Genomic DNA, 24,308 nt, shown 5'->3' with positions numbered 1-24,308 from the left:
CATAGAAATAACTATATTGTTGTATGTATACTACGAGTTTATATAGACCAGAGATTAGAGAGCACTGTGTTGCAGTGCTTGCTGGGAAAGACCCGCAATGATAACAAACCCCCAACATGTGTGAAGGTTTCTACCTGGTTTAATGATTTATAGCGAATACACTGGTTTATAGAGAATACAATGGTCTAAATTTCACAACAAATTAAATTGTTTGGCACAAATCTACACAAAATAAACCACAATTGAGCTTTTACTCTCCCGGTATCGCTGTGCTTTTATTCTGATAAATGTTTGTTTTCCCGGAAACACATTGAGACTCCAACCGCTGTGTGCTGTGTATTGACAGGGGCGTGGAGAGCTGATGTGGGGAGCGCGTCTGCTTACGCAAAGGAAAAACGAGTAAATACACGATTTAAAACGACGTTATATTGCGAGAAAACTGTCGTTCGCGAACTGAAAATGGGAAACTGTCACACAGTTGGACCGAACGAGGCGCTGGTGGTTTCAGGTACGATGTTTTGGGGATTTTTTTTTGCCCCCATTTTGTGTTCTGTTAGCCGCCTGTAGCTAACATCCCCCAACCCCCCATTAGATTGACTTAACGCCTCCGAAACTATATGTTTATACCTAATTTCTTTTTCATTTTCAGTCGGGTTTCTATGTTCTAAACAACGCATGCTTTCATTGTTTACTTTCGTTTAAAATGATTATGTTCATCCGGGTATTAATCAACTTTGACCTGTTAATTTGGTGCAAAATAAAGATCCAACAGCTGTGCTAGCGCTAGCTAGCAACATTAGCAATTCTATTGACGTAAAAATTAACACATAAAATGAGCTTCAAACATACAGGATTATTCAAAATATCAATTACAACAGTGCACCCCAATTCATGTTTTTTTTTTAATTTAACGTTTTAAAATTATAGAAAAAAAATCATGTAGTATTATATATATATATAGATAGTATTTTAAACATTTTTACTATATATATATATATATATATATATATATATATATACATATACACTCATCGTTTTTCTTTTGTAGCTCCTCAAGCCTCTGTAATGTATTGTGATTCAACGTCCAAGTATTTGAAAGAAATAGATAAACTTTATTGATCCCTCTGTTTCTGTTAGAGGGAAGAAATAAAAGTCCAACTTCTCAAATCATGCTTGTATTAGTCACGTCGCCCCAACACTAAGTGAACAGTAGGCTTGGCTTCTAGAGAAGTGGTTATTAAAGCGGAATTAGGAATGTTTATGAAACGTATAAAGGAACCAGCGTCACACTTGTGTCAGCTCTGGTTTTGCGGAATCAAGCCCCTCCTCTTTCTAGTGCTGTCAGGAATGCCAGTAATTCCGGTGCTAAGCTTCGACTGCAAGAAGAGGGGGTGCTGCGCTTATCCCTTCTGTAGGTCTTGAGTCTGAGTTGACAATGGCGTTCGGCTGGAGGTCACAGTTGGACCCCTTTTCCAAATGGCCACCTCATTGTTTTGCCATTATAACATGTCTGATATATAAGAATGACCACAAACCCACCGTTAAACTGTTCCTTAAATGTGTTAGAAATCTGTGGATCGGTTCAATGAAATACTGACGTTTTAATCAATATATTCTATGTCATTGATTACATTCTTTCAGTACTAGAACTGTTGACTTCATGGTATATTGTGCTTCAGGTGGCTGCTGTGGTTCTGACCAGAAGACGTATGTGGTGGGTGGCTGGTCCTGGGCCTGGTGGCTCATCTCTGACATCCAGAGGTAAGATCTAGTGGCTTTCATCTAACAGTCGCACTCGTACGCAACACAAACAGACACAACTATTATACGACAAAAGAAAAACGATGAGTGTAAATACATACACACACTAGGATTTTATGATGCTTATTGTAAAATAATAATTACTCCATGATTTTATTTTTGGTATTATAAACATTATGTATTATAATTATTGTTTATAATGTGGTTTTATTGATGATTGGCTTGCTTTTTTCACTGCTTCAAAAAATCCTCTTTTGTTCGTACATTACTGATGATAAAGCTGTTTCTGATTTAAGCTGCAAACACTTCAACAAAAATTATGAATCTAAGTCAACATTCTTGGATGACAAACATTGCTTTTCTGTGTATTTTCCTATCACAAAACATTTGCAGACTATCTATGAATGTGGTTTAATGTGTGTAGAAGTGACGTTACAAATGTGTGGGTTTTTAATGTGCTCCAGGAAACAAGGAGGGGATGTATTTTAAAAAGTACATTGTCATATTTGAGGTTAATCTTCTTTATGTAAACCTTTCCTCCAATACGTAAACTAAAGTTAAAAAAAATAACTTTACTAAACTGAACCAGTAGAGGTCGTTTAAATCAGACTGTTAGAGATTTATTAGAGTTTCAGTCATTTAAATCTTAAGGCTCCTCAAGCCTCTGTAATTCTAAACGTTTGATAGAAATTATGGACCATTTTGCTGGTTTTGACTCAGTCCAACATGAGGATAAATGCCAAACTAAAAGTAATTATAAATGTATATAAATACTTAAAATTCTTGGCAATGATTAAATAGTTAGAAGAGACTTGCTGTTAAACATTTCAATTTTCTCTCTCTAACTAAACTCACCATCTCCAATGTGTCTATCTATCCGTCAATGTTTGACTGCTTCATTCTTCTGGCGTGACCAGCCTGCTTCGCCGCCGTCCACCCTCCGTGTATCGGGTTACACATTTCCAATTAAGTTCACTTCTTAGCCATTGGTTGCAAGGAAACGATAATGGTTGATGTATGTGTATAGTCGATTTGACACACGAGTGAATTAAACATTCTCAAACTAGAAAGACTCCAGAACAGGATCTGAGGGGCGTTTATGTTTGTAGCTGTGACCTTCGGGGTGTGAGTGGAAAAATGGACTTGTGTTTATATCTGTGATACGTCAGAGATAAATAACCGTTTTCTTGGAAATTATATAACACACATCATGATGCAGAATACAGAGCAGGATAAAAGAGAGTCTGTCTTGGCCACGTCATGTCATTTTTTGGAATGGATTTAATCCACTTAGAAATGAGTATTTAACTACATTCCATTTGATGCTCTTAGAGAGAGACGGACTGGAAGCTTCCCACCAGTGATGCAGCTTTTATGTAAATATCCGGTGACTTATTGATCCTCTTGTGTAAAAGGCGGAGGAGACTAATCCAGGCATGGCTGTTATTTTTTTTAAAGAAGTGTGTTTTTTTGGTAAGAAAACTGTTACAGGCCCCTGTTTACTGTAATAAAACACCTGTGGGATGTTCACCCTTGTCGTTTATCCCCGTAAACAAACCCGCCAGACTGCCTTTCAACTGAAGTGTAAAGATTGTTTAAAGGTTTTGTTTGATCTCAAACATTGAAATCTGACGGAGTCACAGAGGAAACAAATCTACAGCCATGTTTCCCTTTAAGAGACGCCCAGTGAGAGTTATTTCCTGCCGGTAACTCATGGCAGAAATTACATTAGAAAATAAGGTACAGATGAGGTACAGCTTTGTTATTCACTGTTTTATTTAGATAATTCTCACTATACGTGGTGTGTTTCCAGTCATGTCATAATGAAAGAGCAAGAAATTGAGAGTTTGTTTTCTCTGCAATGTTATATTAAAATATTTATGAAGTGTCTTCATAAATAAGTATTTTAACAAGATGAGTTCGGGAAGTAAACCATGAATCCAAATCTTGACATTTCACACAACGCGTATGTTTAAAAGCAAACAAACCTGTACTTACAGAATATAAGTGTATAAACAAACTAGAACCGGCGCCTCTGGTGGGACATGCTGCCACACGGTAAACTCTTAAGTGGTTTAAAATAAAGGTCTTCTATAATGCTTATGGTACAAACATCTTGTTAAAATATTTAAGTGTTACCAGACAACACGTGATAGTTTAAGTGAGCTAAAGGTTAGAATAAATGACTTAAAATAACCATTTGGCCCTGCATTTATGGTGTACATTACTAGTATTGGGGTTACTAGATATTTATGTTGTAATATATGTTATAAACATGACTTGAGTCTTGCAATAAACATATTGAGTTAATCTTGTAATAAACATAATGTATACAACGTTAACCACGTACTTTAAAAGTAGTGCATTCAATTTTATTCTCGTAAAAAATGTTTTATATATGATTTCATAATATTTAAAACTCAAGCCTCGTAATAAATGGAATATATATGATTTTAATCTCTTAATAAAAGGAATACGTACGACTTCAACATCAAGTAAATAACTGTAATGTATACAACTTTAATCTCTTATTAATAAATGAATCTCATAATTTTTAACTTTTCAACTATTTTAATCTTGCAATAAATGTATTATATGCATCGTTAATCCCTTGAAAACTCTGTGTTTATTACTTTAATATCTTAAGAAATTAAAAGAAGAAATAAAAGATCAGATGAACACAGAAAGATAAAGAAAGATTCATATTTATTGTCGTCATGAGCGTAAATTATACAACTTTAATCTCTTAATGTTAAAAGAAAAACGGTAACCCTAATACTCGATATACAAGACATCCTTGGGGTTATTTGATGTTATTGATGTGAGTGTTTCAACTCTTTATAAGGATGACATTTTTGCGAAGATAAATTGACCATTGATCATCAAGTGTCTGTGCCCCCCCCTTGCCTTCCTCTTGGTTACTGACATTCCTAACAGCTGCTGTCAAACTGACTGTTTTGCTTCTGCTGCTCCCTCCATCCTGCCCGCCTGCCTAGAATGTCTCTGGAAGTTATGACCATCCTGTGTCGCTGTGAGAATATCGAAACCTCGGAGGGTGTCCCCCTGGATGTTACAGGGGTGGCTCAGGTAATGCATTCAATTGTGAAGACCCTCGTCGCGCCTCAGCTCCAGCGGGAGATGGAGATGTTACCTGAGAGCGCTCGCACTGACATGCTTAAGTTTCACCTTTTCGGTGTCATTAAGTGAGACTCGACGTCTCAAATCAATTTCACAAACTCTTCCTGGGTCAGGAGAAGTAGGTCTTGGTTTTGACTTCACTCTGTAGGTGTTCTGGAGTCCTTGGGTGAATGGGTGTCCTGTTTATTTTCCTTGTGTTCTGATCCCCCTCCCTCCGTTTACTTTCCTTACCCTTTCCGAACATGTCAATTTTTATTTTTTGTTTTCACATTCTTCACAGGATAACGCTTGAGATTATGACCCTGCAGCCCAAGTGTGATGATGTAGAGACAGCGGAGGGTGTAGCTATTACTGTCACTGGGGTGGCACAGGTAAATCACCACACCTTTTTGTTTTCAAGGAATGCCAGTCAGACTCCACTAACCCTCCTAAACCTGCCCCGACGTTCTTGCTTTTCAATGACTCTCTGTGGGAGATGAGGAAAATATTCTTTTTTTTCTTCCTTTTACTGACCTGTAGATCTGACGATAGACACCCCATGATGCATCTGTAACAACTGCTGTTTTCAATCTTGCTCCATTTTACTCTTAAGATTTAAGTCAGAATAAAATCAGGCCTTTATGTGGCCCACCACATGTTTTGCTTATAATCACAGTATATTATTGTTTATACTGATTATTAAAAAAAAAGAAGGCAGTTTTTAACAAAATATAAGTAACAGGGATAATCTATGTCCAAAATTATACTTCAAGTAAGAGTAAAACTGATGTTAAAGGAAAGAGATTTGATTGTTTGGTGAGACAGAACAAATACAAAGATAATTAATTTAGATTCCGTCTTAAAATAACTCAATAAATTAGACTCATACAGACAGTTTGTAATAGTAAAACGTACATTTTGTTCAGCACCACGACTTGCATGCTTAAAATATTTTGGCCTCTTGTGTCATTGATTTTTAAGGCATTTTTATTTTCTTGACACCATTGTTATATGCAGACTTCTGGTAAGAAACAGAACATGTTTATTACAAGTCTCTACTCACACATTGCCTTTTAAGAGGTATTTGCTATTTAACTCTATTGTAAAAACTCCAATTATAAGCTTAGATTTGACATAAATCAAACTTTTAAAATCCATGTAAACACATTCTATGGTAGACCATCAAAAATACGATTCATTACCTGAATGAAAGATCTATCGATATCTATATCTAGATATAGATATAGATATCGATCCATTCTACGCTTCATATAAATCCAAACAACTCTGTTTATTCAAGCCTTTGCCTCTCGGATGTTCTTACAAACCAGCACATTTGTATTACAGTCGAGGCCTGCACCGTTTTTTAATAAACTCAAAGGCTTTAGCAACTGATATCCTTGAACCCTTCAGTTATTTTTATTATAAACTTAAGTAAAATACCTCTCATGGTCAGTGAAGAGCAGGTGGAAGCTGCTAAAATGCTGGAATTGAAAGCAGACAATATAATGGCCAGAAGTAACGTGACAATAAGAAATACTTATTATTGCAGCAGCAACCATTTTTTTTGGAGGATTTAAATGAAGTCGACTGTAACTGAGAACAGCAAGTTGTCTATACAGTGTAGCATTGATCGGGACAGGAATGCTTTCCTCACTCGTTCACTCTAAATTCAACCTTCTTGTTAATCATTTAATAAAACAAACATATGTTTGCACTCAGACATTTATACTTTGTAACATTACAGTTAGTTTTAAACGGACCAAAGCTTTAATTCTTCTTATTTTAAATGTACTAATTTACCCTTTGCATGTCCTTTTATCTTCCCACGAGGCTGCACTGTTACTAGTGACCGTGTTTGTTTCTGTCCGTGTTTCCCCTCCACGCATGTTGACAATGGGCCCAGTGTTTGGACGAGCTGCTCACTCTCACAGTAAAGAGTTCTCAGGCGCCCCTTTTTTTTTCTTTTTTGGAAAAGATGTTGTGGATCTTTTGTGTCCAAACGACCAACAACTTGTTAAAAAAACAGTCAGGATTCTTGCAGAAGTCGTCATGATTTAAAACATGTGTACAAATCTTCTGCAAGAGTAATTAGTCATGCATTTATTTAATCCTACACATTCCCTGAATAGAGCTAAGAAAGAGGAGAGGGGCCCTGGAGGTGTCTCAAATTCTTCTCTTCATCCCCCTCTTTTTTTCTATCTCTCTCTATCCCTTTCATTCTCTTTTATTTTCTCTGTCTCTCTTACTCGGCCTGTATCTCTTTCTCTCACTTCCTGTTTCTCTCTCCCTCTCTTTATCTCGCTCTTATTTTTTCTTTTCTTCTACTCTTGATCCGTCTCTTCCTCTCGCTCTTTCTTCCCCTTTCTCTTATTTTTTCTCCCTTTTTCACCTACCCCCTTTCTTTTCTCTCTGTCTCTCTTCAACTCTTTCTTCTCGTCTCTCTCTTTTTGTTTCTTCCATCTCTCGCTCTAATGTTTTTTTCTCTCTACTGAAATGCAAGGAATTTGGAACGCTTGACGTTTTCCAATAGTATCATTTACTTCATAGTATCAGAGATGAGGAAAAGGTGGAGTGAGACAGGATTATTTAGGTCAGGAGTGGCAGCTGTTGTCTCACCGTCTGCTGCTTGATTGTCTGGCTTGCATCGTCTTCCGTTTGTCGACACGTTTCGTGGGAATGACTTCCATCTTCCTTTGACGATTTTCTTTTGTTGTTTTCCATCCTGGAGTGCATGTTGCAATAAACTGTGTGACCACTCGCCTGAGGACCCAGCTCACCTCTTCTCCTTCAGCCCCAATTGAATTCTGTTCAGAATCTCGTCTCTTAATGGTTACTGGTTTCTGTTCTGTTTACTTTGGAAAAGGATCGGATTCTAAAATGATCTACGTTATCTTCAGTTCTCTAAATATTGCCTTTCTTATGGCCATCATTGTTGCAAAATTAACATTTTATTTTTAACATTCGTTTTAATTTTAGATTAACTTAAGCCAGGATTTGTGGGAATAAAGTTTATAATAAAGTTTGTTTTCTATAATTGCAAGATCTTAAAGTTTGATGCAACCAAAAGTGGTTCAAAGAAAGAAGGTGGATCTGCTCGTGTCTAGTTTAAAAGCAGTTTGTTCTGGTCTAAAAATGGCAAACAGTCAAGTAGCAGTGCTTCGTTCTGCCAGACGCTCTAATCGCACAATTACTGGGAATGTGGTTGGAGTGACATTCCCCGGTTAATATTAGGAACCACCTGTTGGCGCGGCAGTTACAGCGTTAACCCTTTTTATCCATTTGTGGATGTTACGGTTGAACGCAGCATTTCTTTCTTGGACCACTTTGAATTGCAATATCATTGTGAAAAACTTCAGTTTTTAAAGGAAAATAAAGGCAAACGTATGTTATTATCATTTTCAATTGACTAAAACTCCTTCAATGAAGGCAGATTCATGGTTAATTATTGCAGTAACCGACAGTTTTCAACATCACAAGACCACTATCTTTTTCTTGAATATATAATCGGGTTAAGACGGCAGAGTCTGTGAGGATAATATTTCCTGCTGCCCATTGAATAAGAGGCTGATTAAATGTATCTGGTCCTTTTCCAAATCGCTTCATAATTCACTTGAGGCCGACCATAGGGAGCGACATCGCTGTTGATGTTAATGTCCGGTAATGATGATGCTATTAGGTTTTGTTTTTTCCTTTTTACACACAACATTTAAAAACTACAATTCCTTTTTTCGGATTCATTTTTAACCGATCAGTAGACGTTTGTGGAATATACTCACTAGTTTAGACAGTCAGGATGTTGTTGTTTGTTCCACGTTACCCGGGTGTGTGTTCATCTGATCTCGTCTGTCCGCTCCGACGCCAGGTCAAGGTGATGACGGAGAACGAGCTGCTGGGTTACGCCTGCGAGCAGTTCCTCGGAAAGACGGTCGTAGAGATCAAGAGTGTGATCCTCCAGACGCTCGAGGGTCACCTTCGCGCCATCCTCGGTGGGTCAAGGAAAATACATTGATTCATTTTATTCATTGTTCTTTATGCAGGTGTTTATTATTTCTCCATGTCCTGCTTTTGTTTACATTAGTTAACCCTTGTGTTGTTGAACCAATTTCTTTATTCAGGATCAATAAAGTTTTACCTTACCTTACCTTACCTCCACCATGTATTTATGGAAGCCTTTATGTTCACATTTACCCAGAGACAACACGAGGGATACCACAAACACATTAGTTGTAGGGCCACTGGGTCACCTTGACCCGTAGATAACACAGTGTTCAATATATTACCAACTTTTAAGTCATATTATTTCATTTTTTAATTCCCATTTTGATCATTTTATGTGGTTGCCGACAGATGTTTGGCTTTAAATAAGTAGATAAATAGGCATTTCAGTAAATTGTTGACCTATAAAAATGTTTAAAGATAAGTTTATGGGCAAGGAGATCAAAGTACAACTGATGATGAAGAAAATATATTATTTTTTGTGAAGAAAAAGACGCAAAGATAATTAAATGATTTTATTCTAAAGAATAAAAACAATCGAAATCTCCTCGATTGAAATACATTACATCTTCTTCTGTCCATGACTTGTTTTGGCCCCTTGTTCGATTGAGCTTGAAGGTTGGATAAATACATTTCATTATCTTATGATCTGTAATAATGTAAACAATTGTCATCATTTAAGAAAATGGTAATCACAGATCAATAAAAGATCAATAACTTTTATATAATATATTCTGCCATTTTTGTTTTTTTTCATGCATTCAGCAAACAAAAGCTTAAACAGATTTAGAGTTATAATGTAAGTGTTTGTTTCAGTTCATTTTATTGATCAACTTTCATTTTCAAGGCACACTGACGGTGGAACAGATATACCAGGACAGAGATAAGTTCGCCACTCTTGTGCGAGAAGTGGCCTCACCGGACGTGGGTCGCATGGGCATCGAGATCCTCAGCTTCACCATCAAGGTGAGACGGAACGAAGCTCCGATGATTCCGAATGCAAAGTGGAAAATCGTGTTTAATATTTAATCTTCGTGTTTGTGCCTGACAGGACGTGTACGATAAAGTGGAGTACCTGAGCTCGCTGGGGAAGACGCAGACCGCCGCCGTGCAGAGAGACGCAGACATCGGTGTGGCTGAGGCCGAGAGAGATGCTGGCATTAGGGTAGGTTCACAATTTAAAAAGGAATTCCTGCCTCTAAGGAAGACTCTGTTAATGTATTATAGATCTCGATAACTAATCAGGAAAACCAGCCATGGAGACTTTCGGTCCTATTTTAGATCATATTATAGATCATATTATTGGTCATAATGTATTTTAATACAAAAAATGAATGGAATCAAATGTAGATCCTCGTACCCTGCTTAGATGCTGCTTGGCTGCCTTCTCACGTGATGAAATAGAAGATTTCAGAGCAATCGAAATGTCTACTTTTTGCTGCTCATGATTATGAATCATCAACTTTTTCTGCATTTGTTGTTCATATAACATATATTCGACTGATTTAATGACGACAATGGTTAAATAAAAAAGTATAGATAAATGAGTGCTGGAGCTTATTAATTATTCTTATTTTCACAATAAACTACAATGAAAACCTTGACACAAACTTTGATCTCAAATAGAAAACCTTATTTAAAAATTAATTATGTAATAGAAATGTATTACTACTAATAACTATTAAGCATAATGTTGTGACATATACATATATTTTGGAATAATTTAATTAAAAAAAATCGATATTGAAAGGCTCGTGTTGATTTTATTGTATTAATGTATGTATAAATGACTTGACAATAATTTGAGTTACAAAAGAAGTTCAGAGCAACTTAATTGAAATGTATGTTTTGCTTGTATCATCTGCTTGGACTATTACACCAATATTTTTGTATTTAATATTCAATTTAGAGACATTCTTTTTCAAATATTCAAATTTAATAATCAAACTCTATAATTAAAAATTCAAAGAGTAACTTGTTGAATTCAATTGTTTGAAAAATAATTAATTTCTTTAAAAAAAATCATAGTTTCAACATTTTAAATGTTGAATTCAAGAATGCAATATTCTGATGGCGCTGATATACTGAACTGGGTAGAATTGTTTTCATTTTATTTTTCTTATGCCCTAAAGTAATCTAGTGCAGCTTATGTTGTGAGTAACTCAAGTACTTTCACAGGAGGCCGAGTGCAAGAAAGAAATGATGGACGTGAAGTTCCTCGCTGACACAAAGATGGCCGACTCCAAGCGTGAATTAGAAATGCAAAAAGCCTCCTTCAACCAGGAAGTGAACACCAAGGTGAATGAAAGCTTCAGATCAGCTTCAGCAACAAGTCGAGCTTCTGCTAGAAAGTGTTTTTCTCTCTCTCTCTAGAAAGCAGAAGCTCAGCTGGCGTACGAGCTGCAGGCGGCCAAGGAGCAGCAGAAGATTCGACTGGAGGAGATCGAGATCGAGGTGGTGCAGAGGAAGAAGCAGATCACCATCGAGGAGAAGGAGATCGACCGAACCGACAAGGTGCTGATCGCGACGGTGAAGAGACCCGCCGAGGCCGAAGCCTACAAGATGCAGCAGCTGGCCGAGGGCCATAAGTGAGTGTCGGGTCTGGATGACAAACATCTCGAGGGCGCGATGAAGAGCTTCACCGTGGTTTCTCCTCCCAGGATCAAGAAGGTGCTGACGGCGCAGGCCGAGGCCGAGAAGATCCGCTGCATCGGTGAAGCCGAGGCCGCCTCCATCGAGGCCGTGGGCAAAGCCGAGGCCGAGAAGATGAGGCTGAAGGCCGACGCGTACATGCAGTACGGCGAGGCCGCCAAGACCGCTCTGGTGCTGGAGGCTCTGCCCAAGGTACGGTAACACGGCAGTAACACGACGACATAAACATACAAACCTCAATGTGTAAAAACTAGTCAATTAATGTATCTTTTGTCGGAAGTTTTTCTAATCTCAGAGTCTTGTTTCAGATCGCAGGCAAGGTGGCGGCGCCGCTGGCCAGGACCAATGAGATCGTGATCCTGAGCGGAGAAGGAAGCCGCGTCACCGGAGAGGTGAACCGACTCCTGGCTGAGCTGCCCGTGTCTGTGAACGCCCTGACGGGTGTCGACCTGACCAAGGTAAGACTCCATCATGGTCTTCGGTCTTTAGGGGCCTGAATCTGACCCGCCAGTTTCTTTTATGTGGCCAAATGGTTCTATTAAAATGGCCAGAAAGTAATTATTATTAGTAAAGATTTTTCTAAGACCAGGGTCACAAAGCGTTTTAACAATTGAAAACAATACACAGTAAAAAATATATAATTTAAAAAGTCAAGACAACATGGACACAAACTCAACAGCAACAAGAAATTTAAGAAAAAGCACAAATTAAAAGGTTTTAATTTACATAAAGATTCTTATGTGTTGATATGTTGACCTGTAAAGAGGTCAGTGTTTAAGTTAAGTAGCAGAGATGATGGATAAGAGTTAAACTGGACTTTGTTTGAGATAATTAAGATAAATTGAGCTTCAATAAAAAGGGCAACATGAAAATCAGACTATTATGTCCCTGTGGGGTCAATATTTGGTTTGACCCTCGACTAGTCGGCAAGAATCTTGATCAAAATACAGGGATAACGATACAATATATTACTTTATTATAAGTACTATATATAGTGACACTGTAGTAACGAGGATATATGTGTAGTATCGTCGAGTACTTGACTCTGGTGGTGAAGAATTTTCAGACCACATGACTCTTGACGAAGTTGTAACTGCTTTCATTTGTTTTGAAACCAAAATATGTCCAAACATCAGCTTTAAAAGCTGCTGGAGTCACTGTATCCTCTCGTCCTCTGTGATAAAAAAAACAAACAAATAAAAAATGTACTTAAATGTCTCTGTAGAAATTAACATTGTGTTATTTGTAGAAGTGTGTATTGGCAACAATCTGGTAAAAGAACACCCATAACAGTAATAGGGCAATGATACAATATATTACAATATATAGTGATACTGTATTAACAAGGATATATTTGTAGTAATCTTTGAGTACTCTACTCTTATGTTGCAGTATTTACAGATCACATGACTCTTGACGAAGTCGTAACTGCTTTCGTTTGTTTTGAAACCAAAATATGTCCAAACATCAGCTTTACAAGCTGCTGGAGTCACTGTATCCTCTCGTCCTCAGTTATCATGTGATCTCTCTGGATCTCATTGTTCCTATTGCAGTGTAATTACTGACCATGAGTTTAATTGCAACACAAACAATACATTGTTCTTGAATATTGATACAAAAATACTTCAATATTGAAACATATCAACTCTCTCCCCGACTGCTGGTTCGAAACCATTTAGAGATAAACTTTAAATGTGTCTGTTTATGACTCATCACTTTTTTGTGGTTCCTTTCCCTCGTCCCAGATCCCTCTGCTACAGAAGATGGTGGGTCAACAGAGCCAGGTCGCCGTCTAAACACACTCTGCCTCAACCCCACCACCACACCCGGACCACTACTACTCGACAAGAAATCCTGAAGGACCAGACTACATGTTCAATTTCTATGATTTCTTTTTACGACACCTTCAACCCCGAGGAGAGGTTTTTACTCTAAAAACATCAGGGTCCATCTGTTTATCAGCCTGAAAGTTGGACGACCTTCTGTATTCTCTGCTTTATATGATCGTGAAGAGCTTTTACATCCTCCGGTTCTGTTGCTTCTCGTCTCCATGTGCAGTGCCTGTTCACCACTCAAGTGCCCAATCCTGTAGGACGATGGGTTAGTTTTCCTCCGAGAGAGAATGAATATATAGATATATATATATATATCACTGTGTGACGTAGACGAGAACGATATAAATCTCCAGCTATTAACCGTCGTGGCCGTCGTACTAACAGGAATGTTCTGTCACTCTTCGTGCATGTTTTGAAGTATAACACTCAGAAAGTATAAAAAAAAACAGAGTCACACAAACGTTAGCCTTAAGAATATGACGCGGGACTTCCTCAGAGCTTCTCGCTCAGGGTCAGAGCTTTAACCGTTTGCTCTCTCGGATGCCAGTTTGAATGTTTTACCACTTTTATACGTGTTTTATCGTTTTTACGTGACAAACTAGCCGTTCGAGTCGGCTTTCGAGTCGATTTTTTGAAACATCTGCTTGATTTTGTCTTGTTGAGTGGGATCCCTACAGTACGTGGATGGTTCGGAACGAGAAGAGAACGTTTTTATTCACCTCAATTCCATCTGTTACAATCAGTCTTTTTTCTTGAAAGTCTTTAAAGTTTAGAAAAGTTCCAGGATGCTGAGAGGGTTCCGTGAGAATTCAGGAAAACCATACTCGCTACTAAATTGTTCCTCATCTCTGTTGATCTTCAGCCAGTCAGTAAAACTAGAAGTGTATTTTTCTCTAAGCAGCTATAGAAAGATTTATTTCACTATGCACTAAGAAAAGAATGATTTAATAAACATTATTAAAAAAAAAGGCCAGAAAGTAACACTGAAGATTTTCTTCTTTTTTTTTTAACTAGCTTTGTTGTATTTCGCCATAAAAAGAAAAAGTGTCAATCACATTATTTTCGCTTTGTGTCGTGTCGTGCGTGAGAGAACGCGTGTGTGAAGACCAAACCTGTATATCTATGCCTTAACTGTCATCTTCAATCTGTTCGTTGTCGATTAATCTTAGTATGGATTCCTCTCGTGACTTCTCATGTAACACCGACCTGTGGACGCTGGTCCCGCATGGCGTCGTATCCACGGATCTCATGTTATCCTGTGTTTGAGTGTAATAAATGTTCTACTTCATCACCAGCTGTTAAACCTTATTTAATACTTAGGCACACGTTTTAGTCCAAGGTTTTATTTCAGTCTAAATAATATTCACATCAGCTCTCTCTTCAAGATTCATCACTACATGCAGTTTAACACAAGCTTCTCTTCCTGGGAGCTCACTGCTATGAACATGTCCAGAATATCGACATCAAAGACCAACAATGTTATATATTGAATTGACCGACCATGACGATTCACATGCGGCTCAGACTCCACCACGTTTTTATTCCCTTCATCCAAACGATGACATAATTGTAGGGATGGTTTATCACTGAAGTTCGTTGCTGCTAAAATCATGTCTCAATAATTAAACACTGCAGCAATTGTAGAGTCTTGGGTCGGTGGGAGAAGAACCAAAACCTTCCTCCTCTCCTGGAAAAAAACCTTAATGATTCATAGTTGCACTCGCAGCTGCATGGCTCATTCTGTGCGTGTTCAGATTAGCAACCGTGGTGAAACTTTTCCCACAATCTATGCACGGGTACTCTCTCTCTGCCATGTGAATCCGGATGTGTCTTTTCAAATGTTGACTCTGATTAAAGAATTTGCCACACTGAGGGCAGCTGAACGGTTTTTCTCCCGTGTGGATTCGAGTGTGCTTCTTCAGACTGCCTGTAGAGGTGAAGCATTTCCCACAATCCAAGCAAGGGTACGGTTTCTCCCTGGTGTGGATCCTCTCGTGTCTCTTCAGATCCTCTCTCTGGATGAAACTCTTGTCGCACTGTGAGCAGCCGTACGGCTTCTCCCCCGTGTGGATCCGCATGTGTCGAACCATGTGTTCTCGTTGATTGAAACATTTGCCACACTGTGCGCAGATAAACGGTCTCTCGCCGGTGTGAATCCTCATGTGCGCCTTCAAGTTATCCTTCTTTGTGAAGAACTTTCCGCAAACCGGGCAGGTGAAATACTTTTCTCCGCTGCACGTTTTCTTGTGTCCGGTCAGACCAGACTTGGAGGAGCATTGTCGCCCACATCCTGAGCAGGTCAGGGACTTGTCCTCGTCGGTCTTCTCGTCACCGTCTGGGTTGTCCAGGGAGTTGGAGGCCGACTCGCTGTTATCTGTGTCACATTCAGAGGAGCGTGACCTCTGCTGCTCAAAATGTTGATCCCGATCCAAGTAGCTGGACGGAGTCGGTCCCCCACTGTTGGCTTTACCATCTTCTATTTTGAGATCTTCCTCCTCCTCTCCATCATGAACTTGTAAGGACCCATCTTCATCGTCTTCACTTTTCACACGGACAGGACTGAAAGAAAGCGGGGAGACATCGCCCTCTTCTTTGATGTGTAGAGCTTCTGGTTCCTCCTGGTCGACACTGGAGTCCTCCTGCTCGGGTGACGCACCTTCTGTGATCAGCATCTGCTGGACATCTGTGGGACAAACGAGAGGTTTGAAAAACCAAGGGATACATAGACATGCTTCACATTAGGGGAGCAAAACTTAAACATCACAATCATTTTCAACAATGATTTTCAACAGCACTTGATCGATATAAAACTTTGTTTTTACTTCCATATGATTGTATATTTATCATAGTTGTTTAATGGTTAAAATTTCAACAAAATTATCATTTTTTTACATTTACAATTAACATGCAAATATTCACGGTGTTTGTAGGTCCTCAGCAGTTAAAGGAACAATGAAATCCAATAAGATACTTGGGGTGACTAAGGACGAGAGGATACATTTGCCTTAAGGAGCTTTTAAAGCTGATGTTTGGACATATTTTGGTTTCAAAACAAATAAAAGCAGTTAAGAATTCATCAAGAGTCATGTGGTCTGTAAATTCTGCAACACCAGAGTCAAGTACTCGAAAATACTACAAATATATCCTTTTTCCCCCAGTTTAGCAATATATAATTTTGTTGTAATATATTATATTCTTGCCAAAACCTATACTCATAACCATGAAAGCAAGAAAATAAAACATAACCATTTACCATATTGCGAGTAATCGAGCGGTTTCTCCCTGCTGTGGCTTATTATGTGAGCCTTCAGACTTCTTCTCTCCATAAACTGCTTCCCGCACAGTGAGCAGTAGTACGGTTTCTCTCCGCTGTGCGTCCGTATGTGTCTCTTCAGATGCTGTCTTTGATTGAAACACTTCCCACACATGGGGCAGTTAAACGGTTTCTCCCCCGTGTGGATGCGCAGGTGGATGTTCAGAGTTCCTCTGTGAGTGAAGCCTTTCCCGCACACCAGGCAGGACAGAGGACCCCCGCTGCAGGACTCCCTGTGTTTGGTCAGGCCGGACCATGAGGAACACATCTTCCCGCAGTCGCAGCAGGTCAGAGACTTGTCATCGGTGACGGAGACTCCGGGATTTTCCTCAGGGTTCTGGTTGCCGGCCTCTAGTTCTTCGGCGTCGGATTCAGATTCTGAAGACGTCGACTCCTCGTGGTCGGACGGCGGATCCACGTAATGAGACGAGCCGCTGGTCTGAGGTTCGTCTCGTCTCCGGTCGAACCGTGGTGACGCGTCGCCTTCGTCCGATTCGCCTTCGCTCTTGATAAGGACGCGAGTTATGGTGAACTTGGTGATATCATCATCATCATCTTCTTCTTTTATATGGAGAACTTCTGATTCCTCCTGGTCCAGACTGGAGCTCCATCCCTGCTGAGAGTTTTCTCCTGTAGATGAAAACAACATGTTACTAAACATCCATCCCGTCATCTTTTCTTTGACCTTTAAGGAAACAAAACGATAAAAACTTCCTGGTGATAACAAGCTTTTAAAGTGGCCAAACATAATCACTTCAAGTGCACCAAATATCTTCAAACATTTAACATGTACGACACAAAAATCTACAGAACCAGCCTTTATTCTGATCGGACATTTTATCTGTTTTCTGCCTTTGTTCGAACCCATGGTCGAGTTACCGACCGAACCCCCAGCAACTCGCGTCTTCTTCGTTCTATTAACTCTTATTTTTAAAAACGCAGACTAATAAATAATGAGAATAACTATTAAGAAAAAAGTATAGGATTAAAACATTTTTTTGGGACCAATTCAGAACAAAAGCCCAGACGAACCTTCTTTTTCCAGAGCCGCCATGTTGTTTATCTAAAGGTGTCACACTTTTATGGATCCGGAACAGCAATCGGTGATTTGAGGAGGAGAGGGGAGACTTATCGCTGTGACACCGGCGGAAGTAAACAAACACTCACACACACACGGCGCTTCCGTGTCCCGGAGGCTCGGGTTCTAAACCCAAAATTGTGGCAGTGATGGAGGAACAAGAAAAGACTGGACGACGATCTGGAAGAACAACTGCAGTCCAGTCAGACAGGCGAGGTTCGCACGAAATATATTTGTTTGAAGTCTTGTTCATATTGTCATTTATACAAGTTGTAAGGAAATAAAATTGGCTCAGGGGCCACATTTTATACTGTGGCAGTCGTGAGGGGCCATCAAGCAAAAAATGAGGGACAAGTTTGGATAAAATCAAGTAATAAAATCAAGTTTAATATGCTAAAACTTTTATTTTATTGCATTTTCTAAATGTCCACATAAATACAGTGGGATCTGGTCTTTATAAAGTGAAGGAATAAAAACAAATATTGTATTTTAACGACATTACAAATGCTTTACTGCTTACTTCCTATATCATTGAGTTCCTAGAATATCTGCACAGGAATAAATGTGTATTTCTAGACTTTTATGTAAGTAGAAGAAGGAAAGATTATTATTATTGCTTAATGAATTTGACTGAACTCTAGAATAATTCATCATCGCTGCAGGAATGAGATATAATATAGGATAATATATTTAATTTTAAGTTTTTAACTTCCCCTCCCCACCTCTGTACTTGTTTACGTGCACTAATGTTTATTGTTGTATATAATTTTTAATTTATTATTGTTCTTAAATGCTTTTCATTATCATTCTGATTTATATTGCTTTTGTATTATTATTACTGGTTTTATTGTTTATTTTTTTAGTCTCAATATATTTTGTTTGTTTATATATATTTTTTTGTGAACTAATGTGACAACTAAATTTCCGCAATATGGGAAGATCATTGTATAATTTCAAATCATATCACATCGTAAACTCCAATGTGAAACGAGGGATCCAAATTAAAATAAATAAATAAAAAGAAGTGTTGATTGATGTTAAATGTGAAAGTTGTGTTTATTGATTCATTTTTCTTCGTTACCAAGCGTTGATGTTCGTGAGCACATTTATCTCAACAGACCTCCAGCGGCCGACTTTCCCTGGAGGACAAGAGAGGAGTTGCAGTCCAGACCAGCATGAACCCGGACCTGCACAGGTAAAAGACGAAGAAGAGGAGGAAGACGTCACGAAAATTCCCTTCAGTCTTGTGGTCGTAAAGAAGGGAGGAGATGAAGATGATGAAGAAGAGGAGGAGCTTCCACAAAGCAGCAGGATTCAACACCTGAAGACAGAAGATGGTGGAGAACCAGGTGCGGAGAGCAGCTTAGATTCCGGGTCACTCTTGTCAGAAATGGACAGAGATGAAAGTGACGACTGGAGGGACGCGGCTCAGTCTGGTTCGAACGCTTTGGAAAACCATGAAGTCGCCGTCAGTGAAGACGGAGATAACACGAACGACAAATCCCTCGTCTGCTCTGATTGTGGGAAGAAATGTTCCTCCAAGTCTGGACTGACTCTTCATAATCAAACCTGCGATGGAAAACCGTTATCTTGTGTCTTTTGCGGGAAATCCTTCGCTCAGAAGGGACATCTACGGACTCATTTGAAAATACACACAGGAGAAAAACCATTTCGCTGTTCAGAATGTGGGAAATCTTTCAATCATAAAGGAGATCTAAAAAAACACCTGCGAACACACACGGGGGAGAAACCTTTCACCTGCCCAAAATGTGGCAAATGTTTTGTCCAGCGGAATCATTTAAAGAACCACGTGAGGATTCACACGGGCGAGAAACCGTTCTGCTGCTTGAACTGTGGAAAGCGTTACAATCGTAAAGGAGACCTGAAGACGCACATGAGGATTTACACCGGCGAGAAACCGTTTGTGTGTTCGGAATGTGGTAAAGGTTTTAATCAGAAAAACAGCCTAAAGAGACACATGGGAATCCACACCAGAGAGAAACCGTTTTGCTGCGCAGAATGTGGAAAAACGTTTAATCAACGGCATCATCTGACGAGTCACATGAGGATCCACACGGGAGAAAAACCGTTCCCTTGCTCAAAGTGTGGAAATTGCTATTATCGGAGAGAAGATCTAAAGAGACATAAGAGAAGTCACACGGAAGAAATAGGATGAGAATCTGAAAATGAATGTTTCAAAGCATAATAAAAAGATGTATAGAGCCAGTGTTAGTGGTGCGTTCACATGTGAGGAAACACTTACACAAAATACAAATGCATTAAAAGAAGATTGGTGTGTGAAAACAGTTTTTCACTCTTGCGTCAGTCAATAAAGTTTCTACAAAATCATTCATGAGTAAAAATGTTCTGCAAAAGATGTGCAGAAGTGTTGAAGGTAGAGATAAATAACCTTATGAAGAGAAAATGAAGGTTTATATTGTGCAAATATAACTTCATCAGTATTTCTTAATCATCAAAGTGTAACAAAGCTGTGAAATTCAGGCTAACATTTCTACACTGCTGGTGCTGGTTTAAAATACACGTTTAAAGTAAATGGAAAAAAGATAAAATAAATTAAATAATACACGACAAAAATACACAAAATATATAAACTAAATAATATAAGAATAGAAATGACAACTAATATTATATATTGCAAACTGAACTTTCGATTTATATGCATCATTTGTTAGCTTAAACATTGACGTTAAATATTAGTAGTTGAACGGGTGTTCAGAGAATCCCAATCCTGCTGTTTTATTAATGCAATAATTAAATATTTTCCATAAGACCCTGGTCTAGAAAGGCGCTATATAACTAGAGATTATTATTATTATTATTATTATAAGCAAGAGCAGGTCCAGGTGGCAGAGGTGCCAACTATGGACTGATTTCGAGCAAGTGAGAGGCAGGAAGCGACAAGAACATGACGGTGCAGATGCTGAAGGTAGGTTTTGTCCACACCAACCGGAGACCTGAAGCACTGTTGCTCCTATCAGCTCTGAAGAGACGTGTAATACTGGTGGATCTAACTGAGGCAAGAAAGGAACGATAAGAGTCTAAACCGAGTTTTAATATTAAATTAAAGCAGGTGATCCTTATTCGACTAGATATTAAGATTAGTAGTAGTTGACTAAGATTGTTTGTCAACTATCAATTTATATTTTAATTTATATTTCCATAAAATTGTTCCTGATTTCTTTTTTTATACATCCTGACTCTGACATTTTATATCAGCGCCAAAAAGGAATGAAACGTGAAATATTTAACAGTTTATTGACCTTTGTTTTTAAAAAATCTTCTTATTGAGGAAGTTAATGCATGAACATGATATGAAACGTTTCAAAAGAAACGTACAAACAACCCGTGATCGAACACTTATATATAATATTGACACGTCTGCAGTGACTCCCATCGTCCTGTAACTTTTCCAGAGGCTTCTTATTCTCGACAGAGAAACAAAACCATCAAAACGTTTTTATTTAGTGAAGTACAAAGTCACCTCATGACAGTTGGTTGACAGTAGCAACTGTAAAACGTAGCACTAATAAATACAAACAGTCATAGTTGATGTATAAAGTGTTAAATGCCTTGAAAAATAGAAATGTGTGAGTATTTCCTTCAGTCTTGTTCAGAAGGTTCCGGTTTGTTCACGTGGCTTCGACGACGAGATTAAACGACTCAATGATGATCCGATTCATCCGATAATCGTGTCCATTTTTGGTTTTGATGATAGACTTAAAATACATTCATAGTGTTTGATAAAGGAGCTCAAGGATACTGTGGTCAAAACATCATGTCTTTGGTTCGTACGACATTGACTGTTAAAGTGAAGAGATTAAACTTTGTTGTTGTCACCGTTTGGCCAAAAACATCAAACGTGTTAGACAGTGACACAAGATCTGAAACTATCATGAACACAATTTAAGTATGAATGAATATTTTGCCTCCACAAAATACTGAAACCTTCAAGTAAATCACTCACAAAAAACACACAAAAAGTGTTCAAATGCAATATTGTGGGAAACCTTGAAAAAGTCGTGTACATCAATAGTTACTGACCACACATGACGTATAATATCTGATATATGAGGACCTTCTTTCTATGACTTTTTGGCTGTCGACACGCTCCCCGATGTGTGAATTTTCTCGTGTCTCTTCAGATTCTTTATCTGATTGAAAGCCTTACCACAAACTGAGCAACTGGACGGTTTCTCCCCCGTGTGAATTCTCAAGTGAGCTTTCAAATTCCCGCTCTCTGTGAAACATTTACCACATTGTGAGCAGCTGAAAGGCTTCTCGCCCGTGTGGATCCTCATGTGGGCCTTCAGGTTCCCGCTCTCGGTGAAAGTCTTACCGCACTGAGAGCAACGGAAGGGTTTTTCCCCCGTGTGGATTCTCATGTGCCTCTTCATGTGCTCTCTGTGGTTAAAACATCGACCACATATGCTGCAGCTAAACGGTTTCTCCCCGGTGTGAATCCGCATGTGCGTCCTTAGACTCCCGTTCTCCGTGAAATACTTTCCACATTCTGAGCAGCGAAACGGTTTCACGCCCGCGTGACTTCGCAAATGAGCTTTCAGATGTTCCCTCTGGTTGAAGCACTTCTCGCATATGGAGCACTGGAATGGTTTCTCTCCCGTGTGGATCCTCATGTGGTTTTCCAGATTCCCTCTCTGGGTAAAAGATTTGCCACAAAACAAACACGACAGAGATTCTCCGCTGCAGGTTTTCTTGTGCAGAGTCAGGCCTCTCTTGGAGGTGAACAACCGGCCGCAGCCGTCGCACGACAGGTCGTCGGAGTCGTCGCTCTTCTCGCCGACGGAGTTCACTCGAGAACCCGACCGAGAGTCGCCGGTGTCTCTCCAGGCGTCGTGATCGTCGGCCTCTAACGTAGAAGGTGTGTTTTCTCCTTCGCAGTCGTTGACTTCGGTCTCCGCTTTAACACTTTCTTGCTTTTGCGACGACTGGTCCTCGTCGTCAAACTGCACCACGACGATGTTGAAGGGCAACTTGGAGACGTCCTCCTCTTCTTCTTCTTCTTTGATGTGCGCATGTTCTCGCTCGTCCTGGTCAGGACTGGAGCTCCTGTCCTCGTCCTCGAGTAGAACCTTGTCATCTGCAGAGACACGAACACAACTTACTTACTCACTGATTAAATGAACAAAGTCCTGATCTTGGATATAAATGGGATTGAAAAATCTAATAAATATAAATATTGATGTTTTTTTTTATTATTTATTTATTATTATTATATTTAATATAATTAAATACTAAATACTATTATTTTTTTATTTTGAAAAGTTGCATTTGTTTTTATGTTTTTTAATTTATATTCCAAAAAATCGAAATGAATTATTTCAATTAATTAATTTTTACCCAAATTCTCATTCTAATTATAAAATAAAATTCATTTTTTGTTTTTAAATGAGTAGCCATTTAATTTCAATATAACATTTATTTGCACCGATATATAAATACTGTATGTTGAATTTAAAAAGTTTGAAATACATTTAAAAATGTAATAAATGAATAATTGTAATTAGAATATCCAAAATATTCAACAATATGAATTTTATTATTTAAAAAACCCCAAAAAATCGGCCTCTCAATATACAAATTATTAATTCAATTTTTAACAAAAACAGTTAAATATTTAAACAATTCAATACTGCAAATGTAACGGTTTAAAAATGTGTTTGACGTTTGTTTAAAATAGTTTTTAGTTTAGAAGCTTCTTCATTATCTGGACCTTTTGGAAAGTGTGTTTTTTTTGTTGAACTTTAAGAGGCTCATGTTTGCTTTTAATAATTGAAAAAAATCAGAGAAAACCTTTTTAAAAATCAGAGAAAACCTTTAAAAAAAATCGTATTCATGTTTAAAAATGAACGTGACATTCAGTCCACGTGGATTAAAACCTCAGATACTGGAGAAAAAAAGAAGATTAAACTCAAACTAAAAGTAAAAACTATCTGACATTAATGATTTTCGTCCAAGAGCAGGAACGTTAGTTCTGGACCTTTGTGTTCCGTCTTCACGTCCGGATCCAGGACTTCACTCTGACCGTCAGACTCGTCCTGACTCTCCATCGGACGTGGATCCGCCTCAGATCCAGAGACGAGACTCGATGATGATGTTTTGGAAACGAAGCTCAATTTTTTTTCGTCTTTGTCCCACTATTTCCGCCTGTGTTACACTTTTATACTTCCGGTAGCATAAATGGCGGAGAAAAACAGTTCCGCTGAAGCCATCGTCAAATTAGCGACATTAGAATAAATAATAATAACAATTCCTAATAATCCTAATAAACATGTTTGTACATAAAACCAGACATAATATGAATCGAGCAGAAACAATGCGTTGTTCCACGACAATGCAGTTACTAGTATCACCACCTGAGGTCGCCTTTTACTGTATATTAATTAAAATCAATAATACTTTGTTGCCCACAAAAGGCCGAATAACTTGTGTTATTCGAATGTAGATAAGATGCGCCATTTTAAATTCCCTAAATCACTACTTTAACTATTGATTTTCAACATTTACTTTAGAC

At 38.5% G+C, this 24,308-nt stretch overlaps 3 protein-coding genes across 4 annotated transcripts; 2 read left to right on the top strand and 1 right to left on the bottom strand.

Moving 5' to 3' along the window:
• Positions 1 to 346: 346 nt before the first annotated feature.
• On the top strand, positions 347 to 14,655 carry LOC148065948 (flotillin-2a). 2 transcript variants are annotated; one of them, XM_087808213.1, is made up of 11 exons: positions 347 to 508; positions 1,680 to 1,761; positions 5,180 to 5,270; positions 8,744 to 8,867; positions 9,725 to 9,843; positions 9,929 to 10,042; positions 11,056 to 11,175; positions 11,251 to 11,465; positions 11,538 to 11,721; positions 11,838 to 11,987; positions 13,275 to 14,655. In XM_087808213.1, exons 1-11 carry the CDS (start codon positions 460 to 462, stop codon positions 13,323 to 13,325), a joined length of 1,299 nt encoding a protein of 432 aa, XP_087664339.1. In that variant the 5' UTR covers positions 347 to 459; the 3' UTR covers positions 13,326 to 14,655. The 2 variants fall into 2 exon arrangements, with proteins under 2 accessions (XP_087664339.1, XP_087664340.1); XM_087808214.1 differs by lacking the exon at positions 5,180 to 5,270 and adding an exon at positions 4,758 to 4,848.
• A 79-nt stretch (positions 14,656 to 14,734) lies between these two features.
• Positions 14,735 to 23,910, bottom strand: LOC148065946 (uncharacterized). Its single transcript, XM_087808114.1, has 8 exons — positions 23,775 to 23,910; positions 21,862 to 22,874; positions 20,724 to 20,787; positions 19,818 to 19,889; positions 18,876 to 19,117; positions 17,710 to 17,740; positions 16,618 to 17,307; positions 14,735 to 16,047 (listed from the first exon to the last, which is right to left on the bottom strand). The coding sequence occupies exons 1-8, from the start codon at positions 23,842 to 23,844 to the stop codon at positions 15,065 to 15,067; spliced, it is 3,165 nt and encodes a 1,054-aa protein (XP_087664240.1). The 5' UTR covers positions 23,845 to 23,910; the 3' UTR covers positions 14,735 to 15,064.
• On the top strand, positions 17,840 to 20,313 carry LOC148065947 (uncharacterized). Its single transcript, XM_087808218.1, has 2 exons — positions 17,840 to 17,971; positions 18,874 to 20,313. The coding sequence occupies exons 1-2, from the start codon at positions 17,905 to 17,907 to the stop codon at positions 19,929 to 19,931; spliced, it is 1,125 nt and encodes a 374-aa protein (XP_087664344.1). The 5' UTR covers positions 17,840 to 17,904; the 3' UTR covers positions 19,932 to 20,313.
• Positions 23,911 to 24,308: the final 398 nt, after the last annotated feature.

This window comes from Callionymus lyra, chromosome 14 (assembly GCF_982586985.1).
Source record: "Callionymus lyra chromosome 14, fCalLyr1.hap1.1, whole genome shotgun sequence".
NCBI classification, from domain to species: Eukaryota; Metazoa; Chordata; class Actinopteri; order Syngnathiformes; family Callionymidae; genus Callionymus; species Callionymus lyra.
Note: the sequence above shows the minus strand (reverse complement) of the source record. Positions and strands in the feature narration are given on the sequence as shown.

Bases quoted from the DNA above. Each gene is read 5' to 3' on its own strand.
- LOC148065946 (XM_087808114.1), bottom strand. From the start codon at position 23,844: ATGGAGAGTCAGGACGAGTCTGACGGTCAGAGTGAAGTCCTGGATCCG. The intron at 17,741-18,875 runs GTCTGTTGAGAT...TGACACCTTTAG, and splicing joins GGGAAAGTCGGCCGCTGGAG to ATAAACAACATGGCGGCTCT. The intron at 16,048-16,617 runs GTAAATGGTTAT...TTTGTCCCACAG, and splicing joins GCTCGATTACTCGCAATATG to ATGTCCAGCAGATGCTGATC.
- LOC148065947 (XM_087808218.1), top strand. From the start codon at position 17,905: ATGGAGGAACAAGAAAAGACTGGACGACGATCTGGAAGAACAACTGCA. The intron at 17,972-18,873 runs GTTCGCACGAAA...TTATCTCAACAG, and splicing joins AGTCCAGTCAGACAGGCGAG to ACCTCCAGCGGCCGACTTTC.
- LOC148065948 (XM_087808213.1), top strand. From the start codon at position 460: ATGGGAAACTGTCACACAGTTGGACCGAACGAGGCGCTGGTGGTTTCA. The intron at 509-1,679 runs GTACGATGTTTT...ATTGTGCTTCAG, and splicing joins CGAGGCGCTGGTGGTTTCAG to GTGGCTGCTGTGGTTCTGAC. The intron at 11,722-11,837 runs GTACGGTAACAC...GTCTTGTTTCAG, and splicing joins TGCTGGAGGCTCTGCCCAAG to ATCGCAGGCAAGGTGGCGGC.